Consider the following 22,738-nt stretch of genomic DNA (forward strand, 5'->3'; position numbering starts at 1 on the left):
GATTGCCTAGATCATTGAATTTCAAACAACTTTCCAATGTTACTTCTATTATTAATTTTCTCTTGGTATCCTTATATGTTAAATAAAGAATAATCTTAGGTGAGTTCAGGAGCCTGTGTTCTATTTGCCTACCTTGTTACGTTTTCCTACCTATGTAACACGTATGGCCAAGCCTACATCTAGATAGAGCACTTTCATATCCACCATGTTTGTTTGAAACAGAGGCTGATGTTAAAATAGTGATCAGATGGTTATATTTCGCAGTTTTGAGTGCAGATCTCGCTGAAACACAGAACATTAAAAGATAAACACAAAATATTATGTATGTTATTAGCTTGTGATGATAGCATTCATTTTATAAATTTATTTTTCAGGCTAGAGATATGTTTAAATTGTTTGTTCTTAATTAGCGAGAAAAATACATTTATAAAATTAACGCTATCATTACAAGCTAATACCATACATATTTATTTGTGTCTGTTTTCATTTTTTATGTTTCAGCAAGATCTGCACTCAAAACAGCCAAATATAACCATCGGTTCACTATTTTACCAACCATAGCTGTATGAAACAAAAATGACTTCCTCTGCGTCTGCAGGATTTACATGTAGATGTGGCCATAGTTGTTACATTGGTAGAAAAACATAACGCGGTCGGAAAATTATACAGAACACCTGTACGTGTCTTAAGCCATATGGCAGCAGTGTTTGCAACATTGTTAATGGCAATATTAACCCCTATTATGTCCTTAAGGGGTTATACCATAGTTACAAATACTGCTGACATAGACTGCTATAGACTTGTGCACACTCCTAAGCTCCTATCAGCTTACTTAGGTTTAGTCTTCAACAAAGAATACCAAGAAAGCAAAGCAAATTTGATAATAGAAGTAAATTGGAAAGTTGTTTAACATTCCATGCTCTATCTGAATCATGAAAGTTTAATTTTGACTTGACTGTCCCTTTAATTCCTGTTGGCTAAGGTATTATTAGGATTTTTTCCTTACCGTCTCTCTGGCTTCTTGTTTTAGTTCCTACAACAAGTTTTTTTCATGATTCCTTTTGCGATTTCAGTGTTCTCTTTCAATTTCCCAATCTCTTTATCCTTTAACTGTAATATAAAACAATGATACAATATTTACTTTTCATAGTAAACTTATAACTAATTAATCTCAAATTGTGTCTTTTGCAGGGAATTCATTCTTTAAGAAGGGTTTAGCTATTGTTGCTGAGATCAACTATATCTTTTTTTTTCTATGACAAATAAGCCTAGCAAGAGATCTGTGGATGGAGACTTAGGCAAGTAGCCACCAATCAGCAAGAGCTACCCTGGGTGCTGAACCAAAAATGGGCCTAAGCTTACATTCTTGCTTTTTACAATAAAGATACCAAGAGAACGAAGAAATTGATAATAGAAGTAAATAACAAAGCTGCTTAAAACTGTATGCTCTTCTGAATCATGAAAGAAAAAAATCCCTTTAAATATATCTATGAAACCAATGAATATGCGCTAATTGCTGCATGAAGCTTGCCAGGACTATGTGCCAAACACACATGCATGCTTTTTTCTAATAAACAGTGTTTTTTTCTTATACTGACGCCCCCCCCCCCCCCCCCCCGTATTTTCTTTTTGAATATTAAATATGATATCCACTTGCAGATCTTATGCTGGTCTCATGGTAAAGACTAACAGAAGACAGAATATCCTCTGACAATCTCTTATATAGCACATGTAGTATCCAAAAGAAAAGCCACTATCTGCGAAAATGTAAGACTTGCTCAGCGCATAAGAAAGAAGGAAATCTGTATGTGTACAAGTGAAAGATTGTGGTTCGGGAGCTGGTATCATGACAAGTGTCTTCTCTCGTATGTCATACTGGGTCACAACAACTCTTGGTTTTCAAGACTTATTTATGTTTTGCCTTGTGATATGATTTCTAGTGTATATCTCTTTATAATATGAAACTAATTTCAAATAAAAAAAAAATACTAATTCACTCAATGTCATTACCACTAAAGTTTTCAGAACTTTATCCATTTCTTTCTTGAGTGATTCAGCTTGATCCTGAAGTGCTTTTGTTTTCACTTGCTCCATATTTTCTGCAAACTGAGATAAAAAAAAAAAAAAAAAGTAAAAGGAATAATTAAAAACAATTATTTTAAATGTCAAAATATTGTATTAGCTAATAACATTAAAATATCTTACAGCACAATGACAATAGGTACTTGAATTACATGAAAATATAAAACACAGCAATAGATTATAAAGGGGCAGAAGGCTTTGCACATGTATATAGATTAATACATAAAATGTAACGCAGCAGATTTAAATATATATGTATATGAATATATACATATATATTTATGTTTTTATTTGTGTATATACACATATTTATATATGTATATAAGCATATATATAAAAAGCTGCACTCAGGTGGTAAATCACCATAGAACAGGCTAACAATGGTATTGAGCCAGTTTGTTCCTGTGAGTGCACTTCTCTCTGTATGTATATAAGCATATACATATAAATTTATAAAGTACACACAGTTCCCCATAGACCACAATGTAAAGGCACTTTTCAGTATCGTTTTTCTCTAACACCCCACACCTGCCAACTTTAACCCCTAAAAACTGCGTAGTGCAGTTTTAAAAAAAAAATGATGCTAATATTTTTTGTTTTAAAGGCACTACACAATTTATTTTGGGGGCAATTGGGGGACATTTTGAAAATGAACCAGAGGTCTGACCTCTGGTTAATTTTTTGAGTACTAATTGCTACCGCAAGCTCACTATAGCAATAACCAGCTACTTGTAATGGCTGGTTATTTATCGCTCGCGCAGAAACGGGCTAATAAACCCGTTTATGGGCACACAATAAATTAGCACTCCACTTGTAAAAAATAAGAGTAAAGTTAATGTCTAAAAAGCAGTGAGCGCCGCCATATTGTAACTTAAATTACCTTTTTCTTCTGAGGCCAATTAGGAATTGTTATAAATGGCTTACTAGAGTGTGCAACCAATGACTGTGCGGGATATAGCTGTGATTCAAAAGAAGTACAGCCACTCCTCCCCATGCAAACTGTTGTAAGGTAACTGCCAAACCTCACGTAGAGCAAATCCAAAACAGAAGTCAGCAGCACTGTCCAGGCTTTATATAAAAGACCTTTATTTCAACAAGACGTTGTATTTTTTGACCCAGTCTTGTTGAAATAAAGGTCTTTTATATAAAGCCTGGATAGTGCTGCTGACTTCTGTTTTGGAATATAGCTGTATCTGCACTTCCATGTTTAACATGAGTTGGAAAGCTCACAATATTCAGAATCAAATTACAGGAAAGGAGAACAAAATAAATAATGAAAGTATCTTGTAAGTTGTTTTACTACATGTAATTAAACAATTTATATTATTATCTTGAGGTGTTTAATGTCCCTTTAATGTCTATTTACCTTTAAATAAACATTAACAATCTTAGGAGGGAATGCTAATAATAGGGAAAGGGGCGAGAGAAGGATTTCAGTAGAACACAGAATGTACACAATAACATGAAACAAATCATGTAAATAAAATGCACACACAGGTATAACATAATTTAAAGAAAACTCACTCATAATTCTCTACTGTAAAATGTAACAAGTTGGATACAATTACTAAAACAAGAAGAGTAGAGGTGATAAGATAGATTAGGCCTATACCAAAATCCTTCCATGTGCTTACTAATCAAGCTCCCCATCTGTATACCATACAGTTTTCCATTTAAGCTATTTTTTTCATAATACGCACAGAGGTCCAAAAATGGTCTCCCCTATACATTAATCCCCCCAGATAATATGAATGCTCTTTGCTGAGATCCAAAGTTAGCGTTCTATTGGCATGGGAGAATATTTAATAGTGAAGCTACTTATTGTATCCTTTAACTTAAAATTATAATCGTATAATTTAGCTAAAGTTAACTGTAAAAGTGGCCCCTCTGATATATATTAATCTCCCCCAGATAATATGAATGCTTTTTGCTAAAGTCAAAAAAGCGGCTTTCTATTATTATGGGAGGATACTTAAAGGGACACTCAGGTCAAATAAAATTGTCATGATTCAGATAAAGCATGTAATTTTAAACAACTTTACAATTTACTTCCATTAAAAAAAAAATGTGCACTCTTTTATATTTACACTTTTTGAGTCACCAGCTCCTACTGAGCATGTACAAGAATTTACAGACTATACGTATATGCATTTGTGATTGGCTGATTGCTATCACATGGTACAGGGGGAGTGGAAATATACATAACTTGTGAAATTTGTTAGAAAAACATCTACTACTCATTTGAAAATCAGAGTAAATGCTATTGTATCGTCTACTTATTTTGCATTTGTTGATTATGCAATGTGTTTACAGGTCCGCTTGTTTAAATAATTTACCTATAGTTTAGATTTAATATAAAATGAGGTTAGATTATTTGGTGAACTCAAGAGTATCTAACGGCTTTGTGCTATTACTAAAAATGTATGTCATCAAGGAGACCTGAAATTAGCATATGCTTAGGTACTCAGTATGTGGCATGTTTAGGATATTCTTGCATTCGTTCTGATAGAATGTTAACAAAATAAACAAATAATAATTTACAACACTGCCAAAGTGAGACAGGCAACCAAAGTGGTGCACCTCAGTAATGATTACATTCTGTAGCTTCTTCCATTATAGCAGATAGACAATTACTGTGAATAATTTATTTTAGGCTTAAGTGAACTATGTTCACAAATGAGTTCTAAATGCAAATTATATACCCCTGGAGAATTTTTCTTTAATTAAGGTACTTAATAAAATCTCTTGCTTTTGTGCAAAAACAATTCTGTTTGTCCTGCACTCCCCAGAAAATAAAAAATAGCAATTTCTGTAACCTAAGTTTTCAAAATGCAGCAAGTTGAACAGCTGGCTTAGGCAATTAGCAATTAGCTGCATTTAGAAAATCTAAGTTACTAAATTTGCTTTTTAGGCCTGTCTAAGGAGTGTAGGACAAGCACAAATGCTCTATAAAAACTACTAATTTGTACATTTTCTAAACCATGATCTAACATTTAATGTGTAAAAACACATACAATGTCCATAATGGTTTTAATTTGACTTTTCAGCTATATATAAACACAATTATCCGATTTCAATAAAGTGATTGTCAGATGGCAATCAACTTGTCAACACTGCAAAATATTAAAATTGCCTATTTAAAATGATTATAATTTCATTTTGAAATTTTTAAAGTTAAAAAAAAAAAAATATGCAAAAAACAAAATATTATTTCTTTCCAATTGCATGGAGAGTCCACAAATCCATTCAATTACTAGTGGGAATTCAACTCCTGGCCACCAGGTGGAGGCAAAGAACACCCCAGCTAAGATTTAAGTATCCTCCCACTACCCACAATCCTAAATCATTCTTTGCCCATTGTAGGTGATGTGCGAAGAAGGTGTCTGAAGTAATTAAGTTGTTAATCCTTTAATGGGTACTTTTCCCTGCAAGCAAGGATTGGGGTTATGCTGTGTCCATGTAATTCTCTTTAGTTAGAGTAATGGTGGCTTTTAGCAGTTAGAAGACGGCGAGGTGGTCTTTGCTTACCTTACAACATTTTTGCTACCCCTATATAGAAAACCAGGGTTGGTTACTCTGTTTTTTTTTTCTTTATCTACAGGTCTATGTCAGTGAGGATTCTGTCACACCTGTTTGCTGTTCTGTCATGTAAAGGTTTTTTTTTTTGGCTAAGGGGATTTGTTTGCCAAAGTTTTATCTTTAATTTAGTTTGGGTAATATCTCTTTAAGAAAGTTGTTGGACCGCACCTTACTTTTGAACTTCCTGTTTGGAAGCCGGATATTCAAGGAGACAGACTTGATTTTCTAGCATTAGATCGTTTTTCCTGCCTGTCGCTTCTCTCTGATGTTTGCAGCTTTCTAGGATCTGTAGTTTAAACAGGATTTATCTGCTGGTGTGGATTGCATTCCTGGTTACCGGTTGGGTGAGTCTCTCCAGCATGGCTGGGGTGTAGAGGTGCTAGTATTAATAATTATTTATCTATGCTTAGAATTTTATTCTATTTTTTTATATTGAAATTAGAGTTTAAGGGAAATAAAGGGCTATTTTATTTACTATGGAAGCCGATCCCAAGCTTTCTCTGTCATTTGATAAATGTCTTTATTGTGCAGATGCCCAGGTTATACCTCCTGTCTTGTTCCCCTTGCCTTTATAAGATTTTATTATCTAAGGATAAGGATTCCTTATCTGAGCCGTCTTTTTCTCAAAATAATGCTGTTCAGGGGTTGTCTCAGCTTTCTGCTAACATGTCCCAGTCTTTGACAGATTCACGTGCAGTGCCCTGTGGTTCCTCTCGGTCTCTGGGAGTGTTTGTTTGCCTAGAGATTTTGCTGCGCAGTTAACTTCTGCAGTTTCTGCAGCCCTAAGGGCTTTACCTAGTTCTGGTAAAGGGAAGAGGAAATCTAAGAACATTTTTATGGGTTCTGATTTCGCCAAGACTGATTTTAATAGTCTTTCTCAGTTAACTAGCAAGGATCTGCAGCTTCTGAGGGCAAGATCTCTGATTCAGAATCTGCAGTTCCTAGTACAATAGATTCTGAGAAAGTTAATTTTAGATTGAGACTGGAGCATCTCCGTTTACTTTTGAAGGAAGTTTTAGCTACTTTGGATGACTCTGAAACTGTTTCAGAGGCTCCTAAAAAGGTTAATAAACTGAATAGAGTTTTTGTTGTCAAACCTAAATCTGTGGAGGTTTTTCCTGTTCCAGATCGCATGTCTGACATTATATCTCAAGAATGAGAGAAGCCAGGTGTTCCTTTTAATCTGTCTCCTATGTTTAAAAAAATGTTTCCAGTGGCTGATTCAGTGCGAGAACTGTGGCGCAGTTACTATTCCTCTCAGGATAATTCCTCTTTTAGAGACCCTATGGAAGGTTATTTAAGAAAAATATTTCTCCATCATGGTTTGCAGTGGCAAGCAGTTGCTAGTATTGCAACAGTTGCTGGTGCAGCCTCTTTTTGGTCTGATCTAATTTCAGAGGAGACTACTATAGAGGAGATACAGGATAGGATCAAGACTCTAAAGCTGGCTAATACTTTTATCTGTGATGCCAGTATGCAAGTTGTTAGGCTGGGAGCCAAAATTCTAGTTTTACAGTACTAGCCCACAGAGCCCTTTGGTTAAAGTCTTGGTCTGCGGATGTGTCTTCTAAATCCAAGCTTCTGTGTTTACCTTTTAAAGGTAAGACTTTATTTGGTCCTGGTCTCGCAGAGATGATTTCCACGGTTACTGGAGGAAAGGGAGTATTTTTTTACCACAGGATAAGAAGAATAAACCCAAGGGTCATCAGACTTCTAATTTTGATTCCTTTCGTAACTTCAAAGGACAGAGATCTTCCTCGTCTTCTAAATCTGAGCAAGCCAAGATTTCTTGGAGAGATAGCCAGCCCTGGAACAAGGGTAAGCAATCCAGAAAGCCTTCCGCTGAGGTTGAGTCAGCATGAATGGGCGCCCCTGATCCAGTTCTAGATCAGGTAGGGGACAGGCTTTCCTTTTTCAGCAGGCTTGGATTTGCGACGTTCCAGTTCCTTGGGCAGTGGTTGTAGTCTCCCAGGGACAGATTCCTATTATCAAGATTATCTGTAAACCAGGTAAAGGGAGAGGCCTTCTTAAACTGAGTAAGGGATTTGTTCTCTCTGGGAATGATTATCCGAGTTCCTCTAGCAGAACAGGGTCAGGGATTTTATTCAAATCTTTTTGTAGTTCCCAAAAAGGAGGGAACTTTTCGACCCACTCTAGACTTAAGGTCTCTCAACAAGTTTCTCAAGGTCCCATCCTTCAAAATGGAGACTATTCGTTCTATTCTCCCTCTAGTTCAGGAGGGTCAGCTTATGACCACTATAGACCTAAAGAATGCGTATCTTCATGTGCCTATCCACAGGGAACATTTCAAATTCCTGAGGTTCGCTTTTTTGGATCAACATTTCCAATTTGTAGCCCTGCCTTTCGGCCTCGCCACTGCTCTTTGAATCTTTACAAAGGTTCTAGGCAGGGCTCTTTTGGCTGTGGCCAGATCTCTAAGGATTGCGGTAGCTCCTTACCTGGACGATATCTTGGTCCAGGCAACATTTTTTTCAGTTAGCAAGATTCCATTCAGATTCTCTGTTAGCTATTCTCCGCTCTCGCGGGTGGAAGGTGAATCTAGGGAAAAGTTCATTGGTGCCAGGGTATGTTTCCTGGGGACAATCATAGGCTCAGTATCTATGAAGAGTTTTTTGATGGAGGTCAGAAAATTCAAGCTTCTGGAAGCCTGTAATTCTCTTCAGTCCTCTGTTCGTCCATCGGTGGCTGTATGCATGAAAGTAATTGGTCTCATGATGGCATCCATGGACATTGTTACGTTTGCTCGCTTCCATCTGAGACCTCTAAAGTTATGTATGCTCAATCAATGGAACGGAGACCACTCGGATCTCTCTCAGAGGATAGTTTAAGACTCTCAGACAAGGATGTCACTGTCTTGGTAGATCTCTCAGGACCATTTGGCTTGTTAGCTATGAAGGAGGTGACTCGCATTTTTCAGTGGGCAGAGTCTCACAATTGTCATCTCTCTGCCATTCATATCCCAGGGGCGGACAACTGGGAAGTGGATTATCTGAGGAGGCAGATGTCCAGGGGAATGGGCTCTCCATCTAGAATTTTTCTCGATGTTAACCCTCAAGTGGGGAGTTCCAGAGCTGGATATGATGGCATCTTGCAAAGCTTCCAAGATACGGAGCAAGATCAAGAGATCCTCAAGCAGCTCTGGTAGACGCCCTGGCAGTGCCATGGGTTTTTAGTCTAATTTATATGCTTCCTCTAGTTTCCCACCTTCCTCAGGTGATAGCTCGTATCAAAACAGGAGCAGGCTTCAGTGATTCTAATAGCTCCAGCGTGGCCTCGCAGAACTTGGTTTGCGGACCTAGTGAGGATGTCGTCATTTCCCCAGTGGAAATTGCCTCTGAGGAAGGATCTTCTACTTCAGGGTCCCTTCTCCATCCAAACTTAGTCTCTCTGAAGCTGACTGCTTGGAGATGAACGCTTAGTCTTGTCCAGACAAGGTTTTTCTTTGAAAGTTATTGAGACTATGATTCAGGCTCGTAAGCCTGTTACTCCCAAGATTTATTATAAGCTATGGCATAAATACCTTCATTGGTGCGGATCTAGGGGGCTTTCTTGGAGTCAGGTGAAAATTCTCGTATTCTGTCCTTTCTTCAGAAGGGCCTGGAGAAGGGTTTATCAGTCAGTACCCTAAAAGGTCAGATTTCGGCTCTGTCAATTCTTCTGCAGAAGCTTCTGGCAATTTTGCCAGATGTTCAATTTTTTGCATTGGTTAGAATCAGGCCTGTGTTTAGGTCAATTGCTCCTCCTTGGAGTCTTAATCTGGTTCTTAAGGTTCTGCAGCAGGCTCCATTTGGGCATATGCATTTTGTTGATATCAAGTTATTGTCCTAGAAGGTTTTGTTTCAGAGTTTTCGGTTTTACAATGTGATTCTCCTTATCTTATTTTTCATGCGGATAAGGCGGTTCTCCGTACTAAATTTGGATTTCTACCGAAGGTGGTCTCGGTACGCAATATTAATCAAGAAATTGTTGTTCCTTCATTTTGTCATAAGCCTTTCTCTAAGAAGGAGCAGTTATTGCACAATCTGGATGTTGTGCATGCTTTAATGTTCTATTTACAGGCTATGAAAGATTTTCGTCAATCTTCTGCTCTATTTGTTGTCTTTTCTGTTAAATGGAGAGGTCAGAAGGCCACTTCTTTTACTCTCTCCTTCTGGTTGAGAAGTGTTATTCGATTGGCATCCAGAGAAAATTACTCTCACTCCACTAGGGCTGTTGCTTCCTCTTGGGCCTTTAAAAATGATGCTTCTATGGAACAGATTTACAAGGCGGCCACTTGGTCATCATTGCATACTTTTTCCAAATTTTCCAAATCTGATGTTTTTGGCTCAACTTTTTTTGGGAGGAAAGTTCTTCAAGTGGTGGTGCCTTCTGTTTAGGTTTGCCTGTCTTGTGTATCCCTCCCTTCCATTCTGTAGACTCTAGCTTTGGTACTGGTTCCCACTAGTGATTGAATAGATTTGTGGACTCTCCATGCCACTGGAAAGAAAACATAATTTATACTTACCTGATAAATTATCTTCTTTCCTGGCATGGAGAGTCCGCGACCTGCCCTTATTTTTAAGATGGCTTTTTGTCATTTTTATAAACCTCAGGCACTCTACATCCTTTGTGTCTTCTTCTCTTTCCATAATTCCTCGTCTGAATGACTGGGGATTGTGGGTAGTGGGAGGAAACTTTAAGCTTTGCTGGGGGTGTTCTTTGCTTCCACCTGGTGGCCAGGAGTTAAATTCCCACTAGTAATTGAATGGATTCGTGGACTCTCCATGCCAGGAAAGAAAATAATTTATCAGGTAACTATAAATTATGTTTTCCCTAAGTAAATAAAACATTTTTTTGTTGAAAATAAGATGGCAGTTTCTCTTACTACACCTATAAATACTTTTCCACTAAACAAAAACATTACATTTTGGGTTTGGAACAAAGAATCTTAAAGGGACAGTATACCTTAAAATTGTTTTTCCCTTAATATGTTTCCAATTACTTTTTTTCCAGCTTCAGAGTATAAAATGTATGAGAGTATGAGATTTGCTTTTTTAAGGCTTATTTGTGTATATGAATTAGCTGATTTTGTGTTTTCAACCTACAACCTAATAAAATGGGTTGAGATGGTAGGCATAATCAGATATCATTACTTTATTACATTGTGTACATATACCTGCTTCTTTATATTATATCTGTCTATAAACCAATCATTAATACTTGTAGAGAACAATGGAAAATTAACATTGTATTACCTTATCTCTTCTATAACCCACTGGGAGTGTAATTTCTTCTACTGGCTGTGTTAACACAGCTTGGCCTCGAGGCCAAAAAGGATGGGTGGGGATACCACAAGCTAAATAAACTAATTCAAATGCCAATATAAGGGCAATGGAAATGCTTGTAAACAATTTAATACACTCCAGCAGGTAAAGTGGATCATTGGGAACAAATTAAAGGGGAGAACATTTTTGAGTAAACTGTCCCTTTAACTACTTAACAGATTTACATTCAGACATAATAAAATAACATGATGCAATAATTAATTGTTCACCTGTTGGATTTCCTTTTGCTTTTGACACTGTAGCTCCTCTTTCAGAAGTGATAACTGCATATCCTGTATTAATAAAAATTACAATTTGTTCATACATCTCTGCAGTAGATATAACTGATATATCTATTGTTCAAGCTGAGTTTCTGCCTTGTGCAAAAAGTGCATCAATAACATAGAGACCCATTTAATTCAATAGATACATTCATATATTAAATCATTGGTTCTGTTGGTTCTCTCATTCAGAGAACCTTTGCATGATGCTTTGTGATTGGACAATGCTTCTGGGTAAACTAAAATAAGCTGTGACTGAGTGAGACCTAACCACACAGTGTTGCTCATATAGGGTTATATGGCTGGCATTTTCTTTACCATATATAAACAACTTATATCATACATGACAAATGTGATCCTACCTGATTACATTGTTACTTGTCTTCAGTTGTCCCTAACTATTGGGATGAAGATATACATACAGAAAGAGAAGCAAACTATCAGGAATGAACAACAGCTCAGTAGCTTGTTTTATGGCCTAGTTACCACCTGGCAGTAACTTCTTTTAGCCCAATTGTGCTTTTCACAGAGGAGAACTTTCCTGAAGTATATCAGTCTGATCCCGCCTAGCAAGGTCAGTCCAGCCATGAAATATCAGGCAATTCTCCTTTGGAACAAGGGAAATGGCAACCCCAAATGATAGTTTTGGCATACTTTAAAGTTAGTCAGTGAGGTGCAGCCAGATCCATCTGGAAACATTGAGCAAGGAGTCCATGACTGGTTTTCCCTATAACCCTTAGGGAGACTTTCCTCAGGGTCATAATACAAATAGATACAGATAGAGAAGAAATCTGTCAAGAACGAACAACAGCTTAGTAGCTTGTTCTTTGGCCCTGGGAGTAGCTTCTTTTAGCCCAATTGTGATTTTCACAAAGGAGAAAATTCCTAAAGTATATCAGTCTGATCCCACATAACGAGATCAATTCAGCCCGAAATACCAGGCAACTCTCTTTATAACAAGAGAAATGGCAACCCCAGATGATTGTTTTGGCCTCCTTTGGGCCTCATCAGTGAGGTGCAGCCATATCCCTCTAGGCACATTGGGCAAGGATGGGATGAAGATATGTTTGTACCTTATCCTGTTGATGCTGAAGCTGCAGTTCTAACAACCTTTTTGTTTGTTCTTCTTTTAGAGTTTCTACAGCCAATGCCTGAGCTTCTTTTTCAGCCTTCAAGGAGGATATAACATCTCTCAGCCTCAGCAAATCCAGCTCCTTCTCAGAAACAATCTTCTCTAGAGATGATATTCTCATGCTCTGTTCTTTGGCTTGGCAGGCTAAGTCAACCACTTGCTGGTTTAATGCTTCCTTCTGTTCATTAGCTTCAGTTGCTTGATTCTGTAACACAGAAATATGCACTGTTTTTTATTTTTCTTGTATTTTTGTTTTGGAATATAAACAGATAAAAAAAACTAAATTTATGCTTACCTGATAAATTTCTTTCTTTTGCGATGTACCGAGTCCACGGATTCATCCTAACTTGTGGGATATTGTCCTTCCTGACAGGAAGTAGCAAAGAAAGCACCAGAGCAGAGCTGTCTATATAGCTCCCCCATTAACTCCACCCCCCAGTCATTCGACCGAAGGCCAAGGAAGAAAAGGAGAAACTATAAGGTGCAGAGGTGACTGAAGTTTACATAAAAAAATACTATCTGTCTTGAATAGACAGGGCGGGCCGTGGACTCGGTACATCGCAAAAGAAAGAAATTTATCAGGTAAGCATAAATTTTGTTTTCTTTTGCATGATGTACCGAGTCCACGGATTCATCCTAACTTGTGGGATATCAATACCAAAGCTTTAAGACACGGATGAAGGGAGGGACAAGACAGGAACCTAAACGGAAGGCACCACTGCTTGCAAAACCTTTCTCCCAAAAATAGCCTCCGAAGAGGCAAAAGTATCAAATTTGTAAAATTTTGAAAAGGTATGAAGCGAAGACCAAGTCGCAGCCTTACAAATCTGTACAACAAAAGCATCATTTTTAAAAGCCCATGTGGAAGCTACCGCTCTAGTAGAATGAGCTGTAATCCTTTCAGGAGGCTGCTGTCCAGCAGTCTCATAAGCCAGACGGATGATGCTTTTCAGCTAAAAGGAAAGAGAAGTCGCCGTAGCCTTTTGACCCCTACGCTTTCCAGAATAGACAACAAACAAAGAAGATGTTTGACGAAAATCTTTGGTTGCCTGCAAATAAAATTTCAAAGCACGAACCACGTCCAAGTTGTTCAACAGACGTTCCTTCTTACAAGAAGGATTAGGACACAGAGAAGGAACAACAATTTCTTGATTGATATTCCTGTTATTAACAACCTTAGGTAGGAACCCAGGCTTGGTACGCAAAACCACCTTATCAGCATGGAACACCAGATAAGGTGAGTCACATTGTAAAGCAGATAGTTCAGAAACTCTTCGAGCTGAAGAGATAGCAACTAGGAACAAAACTTTCCAAGATAAAAGCTTAATATCTATGGAATGCATGGGTTCAAACGGAACCCCCTGAAGAAATCTAAGAACTAAATTTAGACTCCATGGCGGAGCAATAGGTTTAAACACAGGCTTAATTCTAACTAAAGCCTGACAAAAAGCCAGAACGTCTGGAATATCTGCCAGACGCTTGTGCAACAAAATAGACAGAGCAGATATCTGTCCCTTTAGGGAACTAGCTGATAATCCTTTCTCCAATCCCTCTTGGAGAAAAGACAAAATACTAGGAATCCTGATTTCACTCCAGGAGAAGCCTTTGGATTCGCACCAAAAAAGATATTTACGCCATATCTTATGATAAATTTTCCTGGTAACAGGCTTTCGAGCCTGAATCAAGGTATTTATGACTGACTCAGAGAAACCCCGCTTTGATAGAATCAAGCTTTCAATCTCCACGCAGTCAGTTGCAGAGAAATTAGATTTGGATGCTTGAATGGACCTTGAATCAGAAGGTCCTGTCTCAATGGCAGAGACCATGGTGGAAGGGATGACATGTCCACCAGGTCTGCATACCAAGTCCTGCGTGGCCACGCAGACGCTATCAAAATCACCAACGCTCTCTCCTGTTTGATTCTGGCAATCCGACGTGGAAGGAGAGGGAAAGGTGGAAACACATAAGCCAGGTTGAACGACCAGGGTACTGCTAGAGCATCTATCAGTACAGCATGAGGATCCCTTGACCTGGAGCCGTAACGAGGAAGTTTGGCGTTCTGACGAGACGCCATCATTGAATATCGCTCTTAATTCCAGAATATTTATCGGTAGGAGAGCCTCCTCCCGAGTCCACAAACCCTGAGCTTCCAGGGAATTCCAGACTGCACCCCAGCCCAGAAGACTGTCGTCTGTCGTCCCTATAACCCATTCTGGCCTGCGGAAACACATTCCCTGGGACAGATGATCCTGTGACAACCACCAAAGAAGAGAGTCTCTGGTCTCTTGGTCCAGATTTATCTGAGGAGATAAATCTGCATAATCCCCATTCCACTGATTGAGCATGCATAGTTGCAGTGGCCTGAGATGCAAGCGAACTATGGAACTATGTCCATTGCCGCTACCATTAGTCCGATTACCTCCATACACTGAGCCACTGACGGCCGAGGAATGGAATGAAGAGCTCGGCAGGTGGACAAAATCTTTGATTTCCTGACCACCGTCAGAAATATTTTCATGTCCACCGAGTCTATCAGAGTCCCTAGAAATGAAACTCTTGTGAGGGGGGAAAGAGAACTCTTTTTTACGTTCACTTTCCACCCGTGAGGCCAACACTAAGTCTGTGTGAGACTTGGCTAGTTGGAAGGACGACGCTTGAATTAGAATGTCATCTAGATAAGGCGCCAATGCTATGCCCCGTGGCCTTAGAACTGCCAGAAGGGACCCTAGCACCTTCGTGAAGATTTGCGGCGCCGTGGCCAACCCGAAAGGAAGACCACAAACTGATAATGCTTGTCCAGAAAGGCGAACCTGAGGAACTGGTGATGATCTTTGTGGATAGGAATGTGTAGATACGCATCCTTTAAGTCCACAGTGGTCATATATTGACCCTCCTGGATCAATGGTAAGATGGTCCGAATGGTCTCCATCTTGAAAGATGGAACTCTTAGGAATTGGTTTCGGATCTTGAGATCCAGAATTGGTCTGAAGGTTCCCTCCTTTTTGGGAACTATAAACAGATTGGAGTAGAATCCCTGCCCCTGTTCTGCTTTTGGAACTGGGCAGATCACTCCCATGGTAAAAAGGTCTTCTACACAGCGTAAGAACGCCTCTCTTTTTGTCGGGTTTACAGACAATTGAGACAGATGGAACCTCCCCCTTGGAGGGGAATCCTTGAAATCTAGAAGGTATCCCTGGGTTACAATTTCTACTGCCCAGGAATCCTGAACGTCTCTTGCCCAGGCCTGAGCAAAGAGAGAGAGTCTGCCCCCTACTAGATCTGGTCCCGGATTGGGGGGTTACCCCTTCATGCTGACTTAGTGGCAGCAGCAGGATTTTTGGCCTGTTTACCCTTGTTCCAAGCCTGATTAGGTCTCCAGGTTGGCTTGGATTGAGCAAAGTTCCCCTCTTGCTTTGCAGCAGGAGAAGAGGTAGAGGGACCACTGTTGAAGTTTCGAAAGGAACGAAAATTATTTTGTTTGGTCCTAGTCTTATTTGACTTATCCTGAGGGAGGGTATGACCCTTCCCTCCAGTAATGTCTGAAATGATCTATTTCAATGCAGGCCCGAATAGGGTCTTACCTTTGAAAGGGATCGACAAAAACTTAGATTTAGATGACACATCAGCTGACCAGGACTTAAGCCATAACGCTCTACGTGCTAAAATGGCAAAACCTGAATTCTTAGCCGCTATTTTAGCAACATGAAAAGCGGCGTCTGTAATAAAAGAATTAGCCAATTTAAGAGCCTTAATTCTGTCCAAAATTGAATCTAGTGGGGTCTCCATCTGAAGAGCCTCTTCTAGAGCCTCAAACCAAAAGGCAGCTGCAGTGGTTACAGGAACAATGCATGCTATAGGTTGAAGAAGAAAACCTTGATGAACAAAAATTTTCTTTAGGAGACCCTCTAATTTTGTATCCATAGGCTCAATGAAAGCACAACTGTCTCCAATAGGTATAGTTGTACGCTTAGCCAAGGGTAGAAATAGTTCCCACCACCTTAGGGACGTCTGCCATGGTGTCAGAAATGGGAAACATTTTCTTAAAAACAGGAGGGGGAGAGAACAGAATACCTGGTTTATCCCACTCTTTAGTAACAATGTCCGAAATCCTCTTAGGGACCGGAAACACATCAGTGTAAACAGGAACCTCTAAATATTTGTCCATTTTACACAATTTCTCTGGAACTACAATAGGGTCACAATCATCCAGAGTAGCTAAAACCTCCCTGAGCAATAAGCGGAGGTGCTCTAGCTTAAATTTAAATGCCGTCATATCTGAATCTGTCTGAGAGAACGTCTTTCCTGAATCAGAAATCTCTCCCTCAGACATCAAATCCCTCATCCCTACTTCAGAACATTGTGAGGGAATATCGGATACGGCTACTAAAGCGTCAGAAGGCTCAGCATTTGTTCTTAACCCAGAGCTACTGCGCTTGCCTTGCAAACCAGGCAGCTTAGATAAAACCTCTGTGAGGGTAGTATTCATAACTGAAGCCATATCTTGCAAGGTGAATGAATTAGACGCACTAGAAGTACTTGGCGTCACTTGTGCGGGCGTTACTGGTTGTGACACTTGGGGAGAACTAGATGGCAAAACCTGATTTCCTTCTGTCTGAGAATCATCTAATGCCAAACTTTTATAAGTCAAAATATGCTGTTTACAATTTATAGACATATCAGTACAAGTGGGACACATTCTAAGAGGAGGTTCCACAATGGCTTCTAAACAAATTGAACAATGAGTTTCCTCAGTGTCAGACATGTTTAACAGACTAGTAATAAAGCAAGCAAGCTTGGAAAACACTTTATTTAATGAAAAAAACACAATTTGCAAAAACGGTACTGTGCCTTTAAGAGAAACAAAAAGGCATACACAAACTGCAAAACAGGTTAAAATTGCTTCAATTTTTCTGAAATTTTAACAGTGTACCCACTAAGCTTTAGAAGGATTGCACCACAAGGTAATAAGCAATAAACCCCCAAATGAAAAAAACGGATTGAAAAATGTCTAAAACCGGTTAAACACCCCTATAAGCACCTTGCCACAGCTCTGCTGTGGCCCTACCTGCCCTTAGGAACGATAATATGGGGTTAAAGCTTCAAATAGGCCCTCAGAAGATCATCAGGACCTCAGGAGAAGTTGCTTACTGCTTGTCTGTATAACTAAATGCGCAACTGAGGCGTGAAAATAGGCCCCGCCCACCTCACTCAATGTTACTGGGGCCTACTCAAATCTAACAAACCTAGTTTGAAAACCATGTGGGTTATAACAAACCCAAAATAAGCCAAATGACCCCTCAAGCAAACGTCCCATAAACATAAACGTTACTCCCAGAACACACAAATGTTTGAACCAATTTTACATAAACAAAATTTTTTAGCCCCTTATGCAAGCTAGTAAAACCTCTTTCATACTAGGATTACTGCTTATCCTTCCCCTAATGGGGATACTGTCAGCCTTTCTGAGCAAGAAACCGTTCCTCACACTGAAGTTTTCCTGTACTCCTCAGCTCATGTGGGCACAGCAGTGGACCTTAGTTACAAATGCTAAGATCATCATCCTCCAGGCAGAAATCTTCATCTATGTCCTGCCTGAGAGCAAATAGTACAACACCGGTACCATTTAAAAATAACAAACTCTTGATTGAAGATGAAATAAAAACTAACAGTTTAATACCTCTTCTCTTTACTCTTCCTGCTTAGAGCCAGCAAAGAGAATGACTGGGGGGGTAGAGTTAAGGGGGAGCTATATAGACAGCTCTGCTGTGGTGCTCTCTTTGCTACTTTCTGTCAGGAAGGACAATATCCCACAAGTTAGGATGAATCCGTGGACTCGGTACATCATGCAAAAGAAACAGTAATTCTTGCTGACTCCCTTGCCCAATTCATGTCCTCTTACAGACTCTAATCTCTGTGATTTTATCACACATAGACAAGAATAGGACAACACTAGACAAGTCCTCTCTGTCATGTAATCCCCATCTGGTTAACCTTCGATATTCTCCTGCTCCTTTCGTTCTATACCAAATATGATTTGTACATGATCAACTGGGACTTTCTACAAGGGATATTAGGCACATACCCCAATCATTTGGCTCATCTTTTAGAATAGGATTAACATTTCCCACATCAAACAGAACAAGGCAATGCTGTCCACTTTCCTTCCATTCTCTACTATAGTCAAGTTATTTACTTATATATCTATGTAATGACTGGAAGAAAGAATAAAAATGATGTCCCTCCCCAATGCTTTACTGTTCCCATCTCCTATTTTAATACCATGAAGATGCCAGTTGCTGAAGTTCTGCCTCTTAAAATTGGTTGCCGACATCTTGAAGCTTAAGTATACTCACACCCTGTGACAGAAGTGATGCCTACTCACAGATCAGTGATGGTGTGTGCTTTTAGATAGATTAATCATTTGCTTGGAATGTACATGATACAGTGGGTGAGAGCTACATTTTTGCATTTTTTAGACACTTTTAAAGTTACACAAAATATATTTAAAAAGCACCCAGCAATAATATAGAGCAATGTACACAGTGCAAAAATATAAAGTTCCTGTTCTATATCATGCACCCTAACCTAAAGGACATTATACCGTTGTCAAAAAGCTAGCATCTTCACTGATCTGTAAATGCACACTGCATCTGTCATATGGTTTGAGAATACCTGTGCTCCATAATGGTGGCCTCAGTATAAATGCTCCAAAATGGAGGCCCCCAGTATAAAGATGTGGGGCTTCAGTATCTGTGAAAATAGGAGAATAGCTTTGAAAAGATCTAAAGACACAGGAGGAAGCAACAACCCTGCTATTATAGCTTTGCCCAGAAGTTTTATGTCTCTTTAAGAGATTTATTCAATTTGCAGTGCTTACTTCTTTAGATTAATTCATATTGAACAAACCTAAAATTACTCAGTTATTCCCTATACGCTATCAGCCCTATCACCAAACTTTAACAGTTTTTTTTATCTCTCTTATCAATTGTTATTTTAGCTTTCCATTGATCAAATATCATTCATTGCTATTAAATTATCCACCTTTTTTTAGTATAAAGCAAAATATCTAGCCCAATATTGGCATTGTCATAGAGTCTAGGTATAATTAGCGTTTAGCAAGAAACCTCTTGATGATGAACACAGCATATCAACTGTATTCAGTATGTAGAAATAAAGCTGTGATTGGTACTTGAGACAACATTTTGCGACTTAATAAGCAGTGACGTATAATAGGTAAGAGGTACAGACGCATTTGGAGCCTTACCTGAAGTTGGATTTCCTTCTTTTTTTCAAGTTCTCGTAGCTGAGATTTAAGTTGACTGTTCTTTTCTTGGATATCTGCACATTCAGCCATTTTATCTGCAAGTTTGCTCTGCAATTCTTCTAAATTCTGCAGCATGTACCAATAAACTATAAATTAGCACTGGTGAAAGGGTACTGCTATGTTATCACACCAGGTTAATATTAATAATAATCTCATCTTATTTCCATTATGATATAATATATTTGACATGATATTATACTGATAATACTTTGCAGCGGTTAAACACATGGGTATATGCAAGCAATACTACAACAATAATAAGCTTTTCTTTTTGCATGTTTGTATCCCTTTAAATACCTGTTTAACCATCTGGGTTCTGCCTCTGTGTTATTAAGTTATAGTTTGCATATTCAATTACATTTGTCAATATTGCTTCAGCCCTGAATAAAAAAAAGTATATTTTGAAACTTGCTTCTTAATATGTAATGTTAGACCATACAATACAAATCGAATACATTTTATTCCGAAAACTGGTGATGATGGCTATGTCAATGTATTATGAACAATCAAGAAACAAATGTGAGAGGAGCACTGTAACAAAACTTCACTTTTAATGCTTTCATCTTAAAATTACATCAAATCTTCACAGAACAAGCAACTGCAACAGCCTATTCATAAACAAAAAGGAAATTTATGCTTACCTGATAAATTTATTTCTTCTACGATATGACGAGTCCACGGATTTCATCCTTACTTGTGGGATTTATCCTCCTGCTAACAGGAAGTGCCAAAGAGCACCACAGCAGAGCTGTATATATAGCTCCTCCCTTCCCTCCACCTCCAGTCATTCGACCGAAGTTAGGAAGAGAAAGGAAAAGCCAAAGGTGCAGAGGTGACTAAAGTTTAACAAAAATATAATATATACCTGTCTTAAAAAATGACAGGGAGGGCTGTGGACTCGTCGTATCGTAGAAGAAATACATTTATCAGGTAAGCATAAATTTCCTTTTCTTCCACAAGATATGACAAGTCCACGGATTTCATCCTTACTTATGGGATACAATACCAAAGCAACAGGACACGGATGAAATGGGAGGGACAAGACAGGGACCTAAACGGAAGGCACCACTGCTTGAAGAACCTTTCTCCCAAAACTAGCCCCAGAAAAAGCAAAAGTATCAAATTTGTAAAATTTTGAAAAGGTATGAAGAGACGACCAAGTTGCAGCCTTGCAAATCTGTTCGACAAAAGCATAATTTTTAAATGCCCATCAGGAGGCTGCTGTCCAGCAGTCTCATATGCCAGACTGATGATACTCTTCAGCCAAAAAGAAAGAGAGGTAGCCGTAGCTTTCTGACCCCTACGCTTTCCAGAAAAAACAATGAATAATGAAGATGATTGACGGAAATCCTTAGTCGCCTGCAAGTAAAACTTCAGGGCATGGACCACGTCCAAGTTATGCAACATACGCTCCTTCTTAGAAGAAGGGTTAGGACATAATGAAGGAACAACAATTTCCTGATTAATATTCTTATTAGAAACAACCTTAGGAAGAAAACCAGGTTTGGTACGTAAAACCACCTTATCAGAATGGAAAATAAGATAAGACGAATCACATTGTAATGCTGAAAGCTACGAAACTCTACGAGCAGAAGAAATAGCAACCAAAAATAAAACTTTCCAAGATAACAACTTAATATCTATGGAATGCATGGGTTCAAACGGAACCCCTTGAACATTAAGAACTAAATTCAAACTCCAGGGTGGAGCAATTGGTCTGAAAACAGGCTTAATTCTGGTTAGAGCCTGACAAAAAGACTGAACGTCTGGAACATCTGCCAAACGTTTGTGTAGCAAAATTGACAAAGCAGAGATTTGTCCCTTTAAGGAACTCGCTGATAACCCTTTCTCCAAACCTTCTTGGAGAAAAGACAGAATCCTGGGAATCCTAACTCTACTCCATGAGTAGCCCTTGGATTCACACAAAAAAGATATTTACGCCATATCTTATGATAGATCTTTCTAGTGACAGGCTTACGTGCCTGGATCAAAGTATCAATGACCGAACCCCCGCTTAGATAAAATCAAGCGTTCAATCTCCAAGCAGTCACTTGCAGAGAAACTAGATTTGGGTGTTGGAAGGGTCCCTGAATGAGAAGGTCCTGCCTCAATGGAAGCTTCCACGGTGGCAGAGAGGACATGTCCACTAGATCGGCATACCAAGTCCTGCGAGGCCACGCAGGCGCGATTAGAATTACTGAAGCCCTCTCCTGTTTGATCCGAGCAATCACCCGAGGCAGGAGAGCAAACGGTGGAAACACATAAGCTAGGTTGAATGACCAAGACACTGCCAAGGCATCTATCAGTTTGGCCTGAGGATCCCATGACCTGGATCCGTATCTTGGAAGCTTGGCATTCTGACGAGATGCCATCAGAGTCGCAAAGACCTCCGGATGGAGTTCCCACTGCCCCGGATGAAACGTCTGTCTGCTTAAAAAGTCTGTTTCCCAGTTGTCCAACCAGCCTCCGCCCACCGAATTATCTTGGATACCTCTTTCATCGCTAAGGAACTCCTTGTTCCTCCCTGATGATTGATGTAAGCCACAGTCGTGATGTTGTCCGACTGAAAGCGAATGAATTTGGCCAAAGCCAACTGAGGCCACGCCTGAAGCGCATTGAATATTGCTTTCAATTCCAGAATATTGATTGGAAGAAGCGACTCCGATTGAGTCCACACACCCTGAGCCTTCAGGGAATTCCAGAATACACCCCAAACTAGAAGGATGGCGTCCGTCGTCACTATCACCCATGAGGGTCTGCGAAAACACGTCCCTTGGGAGAGATGATCCTGAGACAACCACCAAAGAAGAGAATTTCTTGTCTCCTGGTCCAGATCTATCTGAGGAGACAAATTAGCATAATCTCCATTCCACTGTCTGAGCATGCTCAGCTGTAGTGGCCTGAGATGAAAATGAGCAAATGGTATGATGTCTATTGCCGCCACCATCAATCCTATTACCTCCATGCACTGGGCCACTGATGGCCGAGGATTGGACTGAAGGGCTTGGCATGTATT

General features: G+C 39.3%; 1 protein-coding gene across 1 annotated transcript; it reads right to left on the bottom strand.

The window, feature by feature from the left end:
• Positions 1-1,002: 1,002 nt before the first annotated feature.
• Positions 1,003-19,776, bottom strand: LOC128647770 (A-kinase anchor protein 9-like). Its single transcript, XM_053700494.1, has 5 exons — positions 19,663-19,776; positions 12,340-12,603; positions 11,216-11,278; positions 2,011-2,106; positions 1,003-1,110 (listed from the first exon to the last, which is right to left on the bottom strand). The coding sequence occupies exons 1-5, from the start codon at positions 19,750-19,752 to the stop codon at positions 1,027-1,029; spliced, it is 597 nt and encodes a 198-aa protein (XP_053556469.1). The 5' UTR covers positions 19,753-19,776; the 3' UTR covers positions 1,003-1,026.
• Between the last annotated feature and the right edge of the window lie 2,962 nt (positions 19,777-22,738).

The sequence above is a fragment of the Bombina bombina genome, chromosome 2 (assembly GCF_027579735.1).
Source record: "Bombina bombina isolate aBomBom1 chromosome 2, aBomBom1.pri, whole genome shotgun sequence".
Lineage (NCBI taxonomy): Eukaryota > Metazoa > Chordata > Amphibia > Anura > Bombinatoridae > Bombina > Bombina bombina.

What these genes read in the sequence shown, in the direction of transcription:
- LOC128647770 (XM_053700494.1), bottom strand. Translation starts at nt 19,752, where the DNA reads ATGGCTGAATGTGCAGATATCCAAGAAAAGAACAGTCAACTTAAATCT. An exon ending in TTCAGCATCAACAGGATAAG is followed by an intron (nt 11,279 to 12,339) that starts GTACAAACATAT and finishes TTATTAATACAG; the next exon opens with GATATGCAGTTATCACTTCT. An exon ending in AAGTTCTGAAAACTTTAGTG is followed by an intron (nt 1,111 to 2,010) that starts GTAATGACATTG and finishes TTTATATTACAG; the next exon opens with TTAAAGGATAAAGAGATTGG.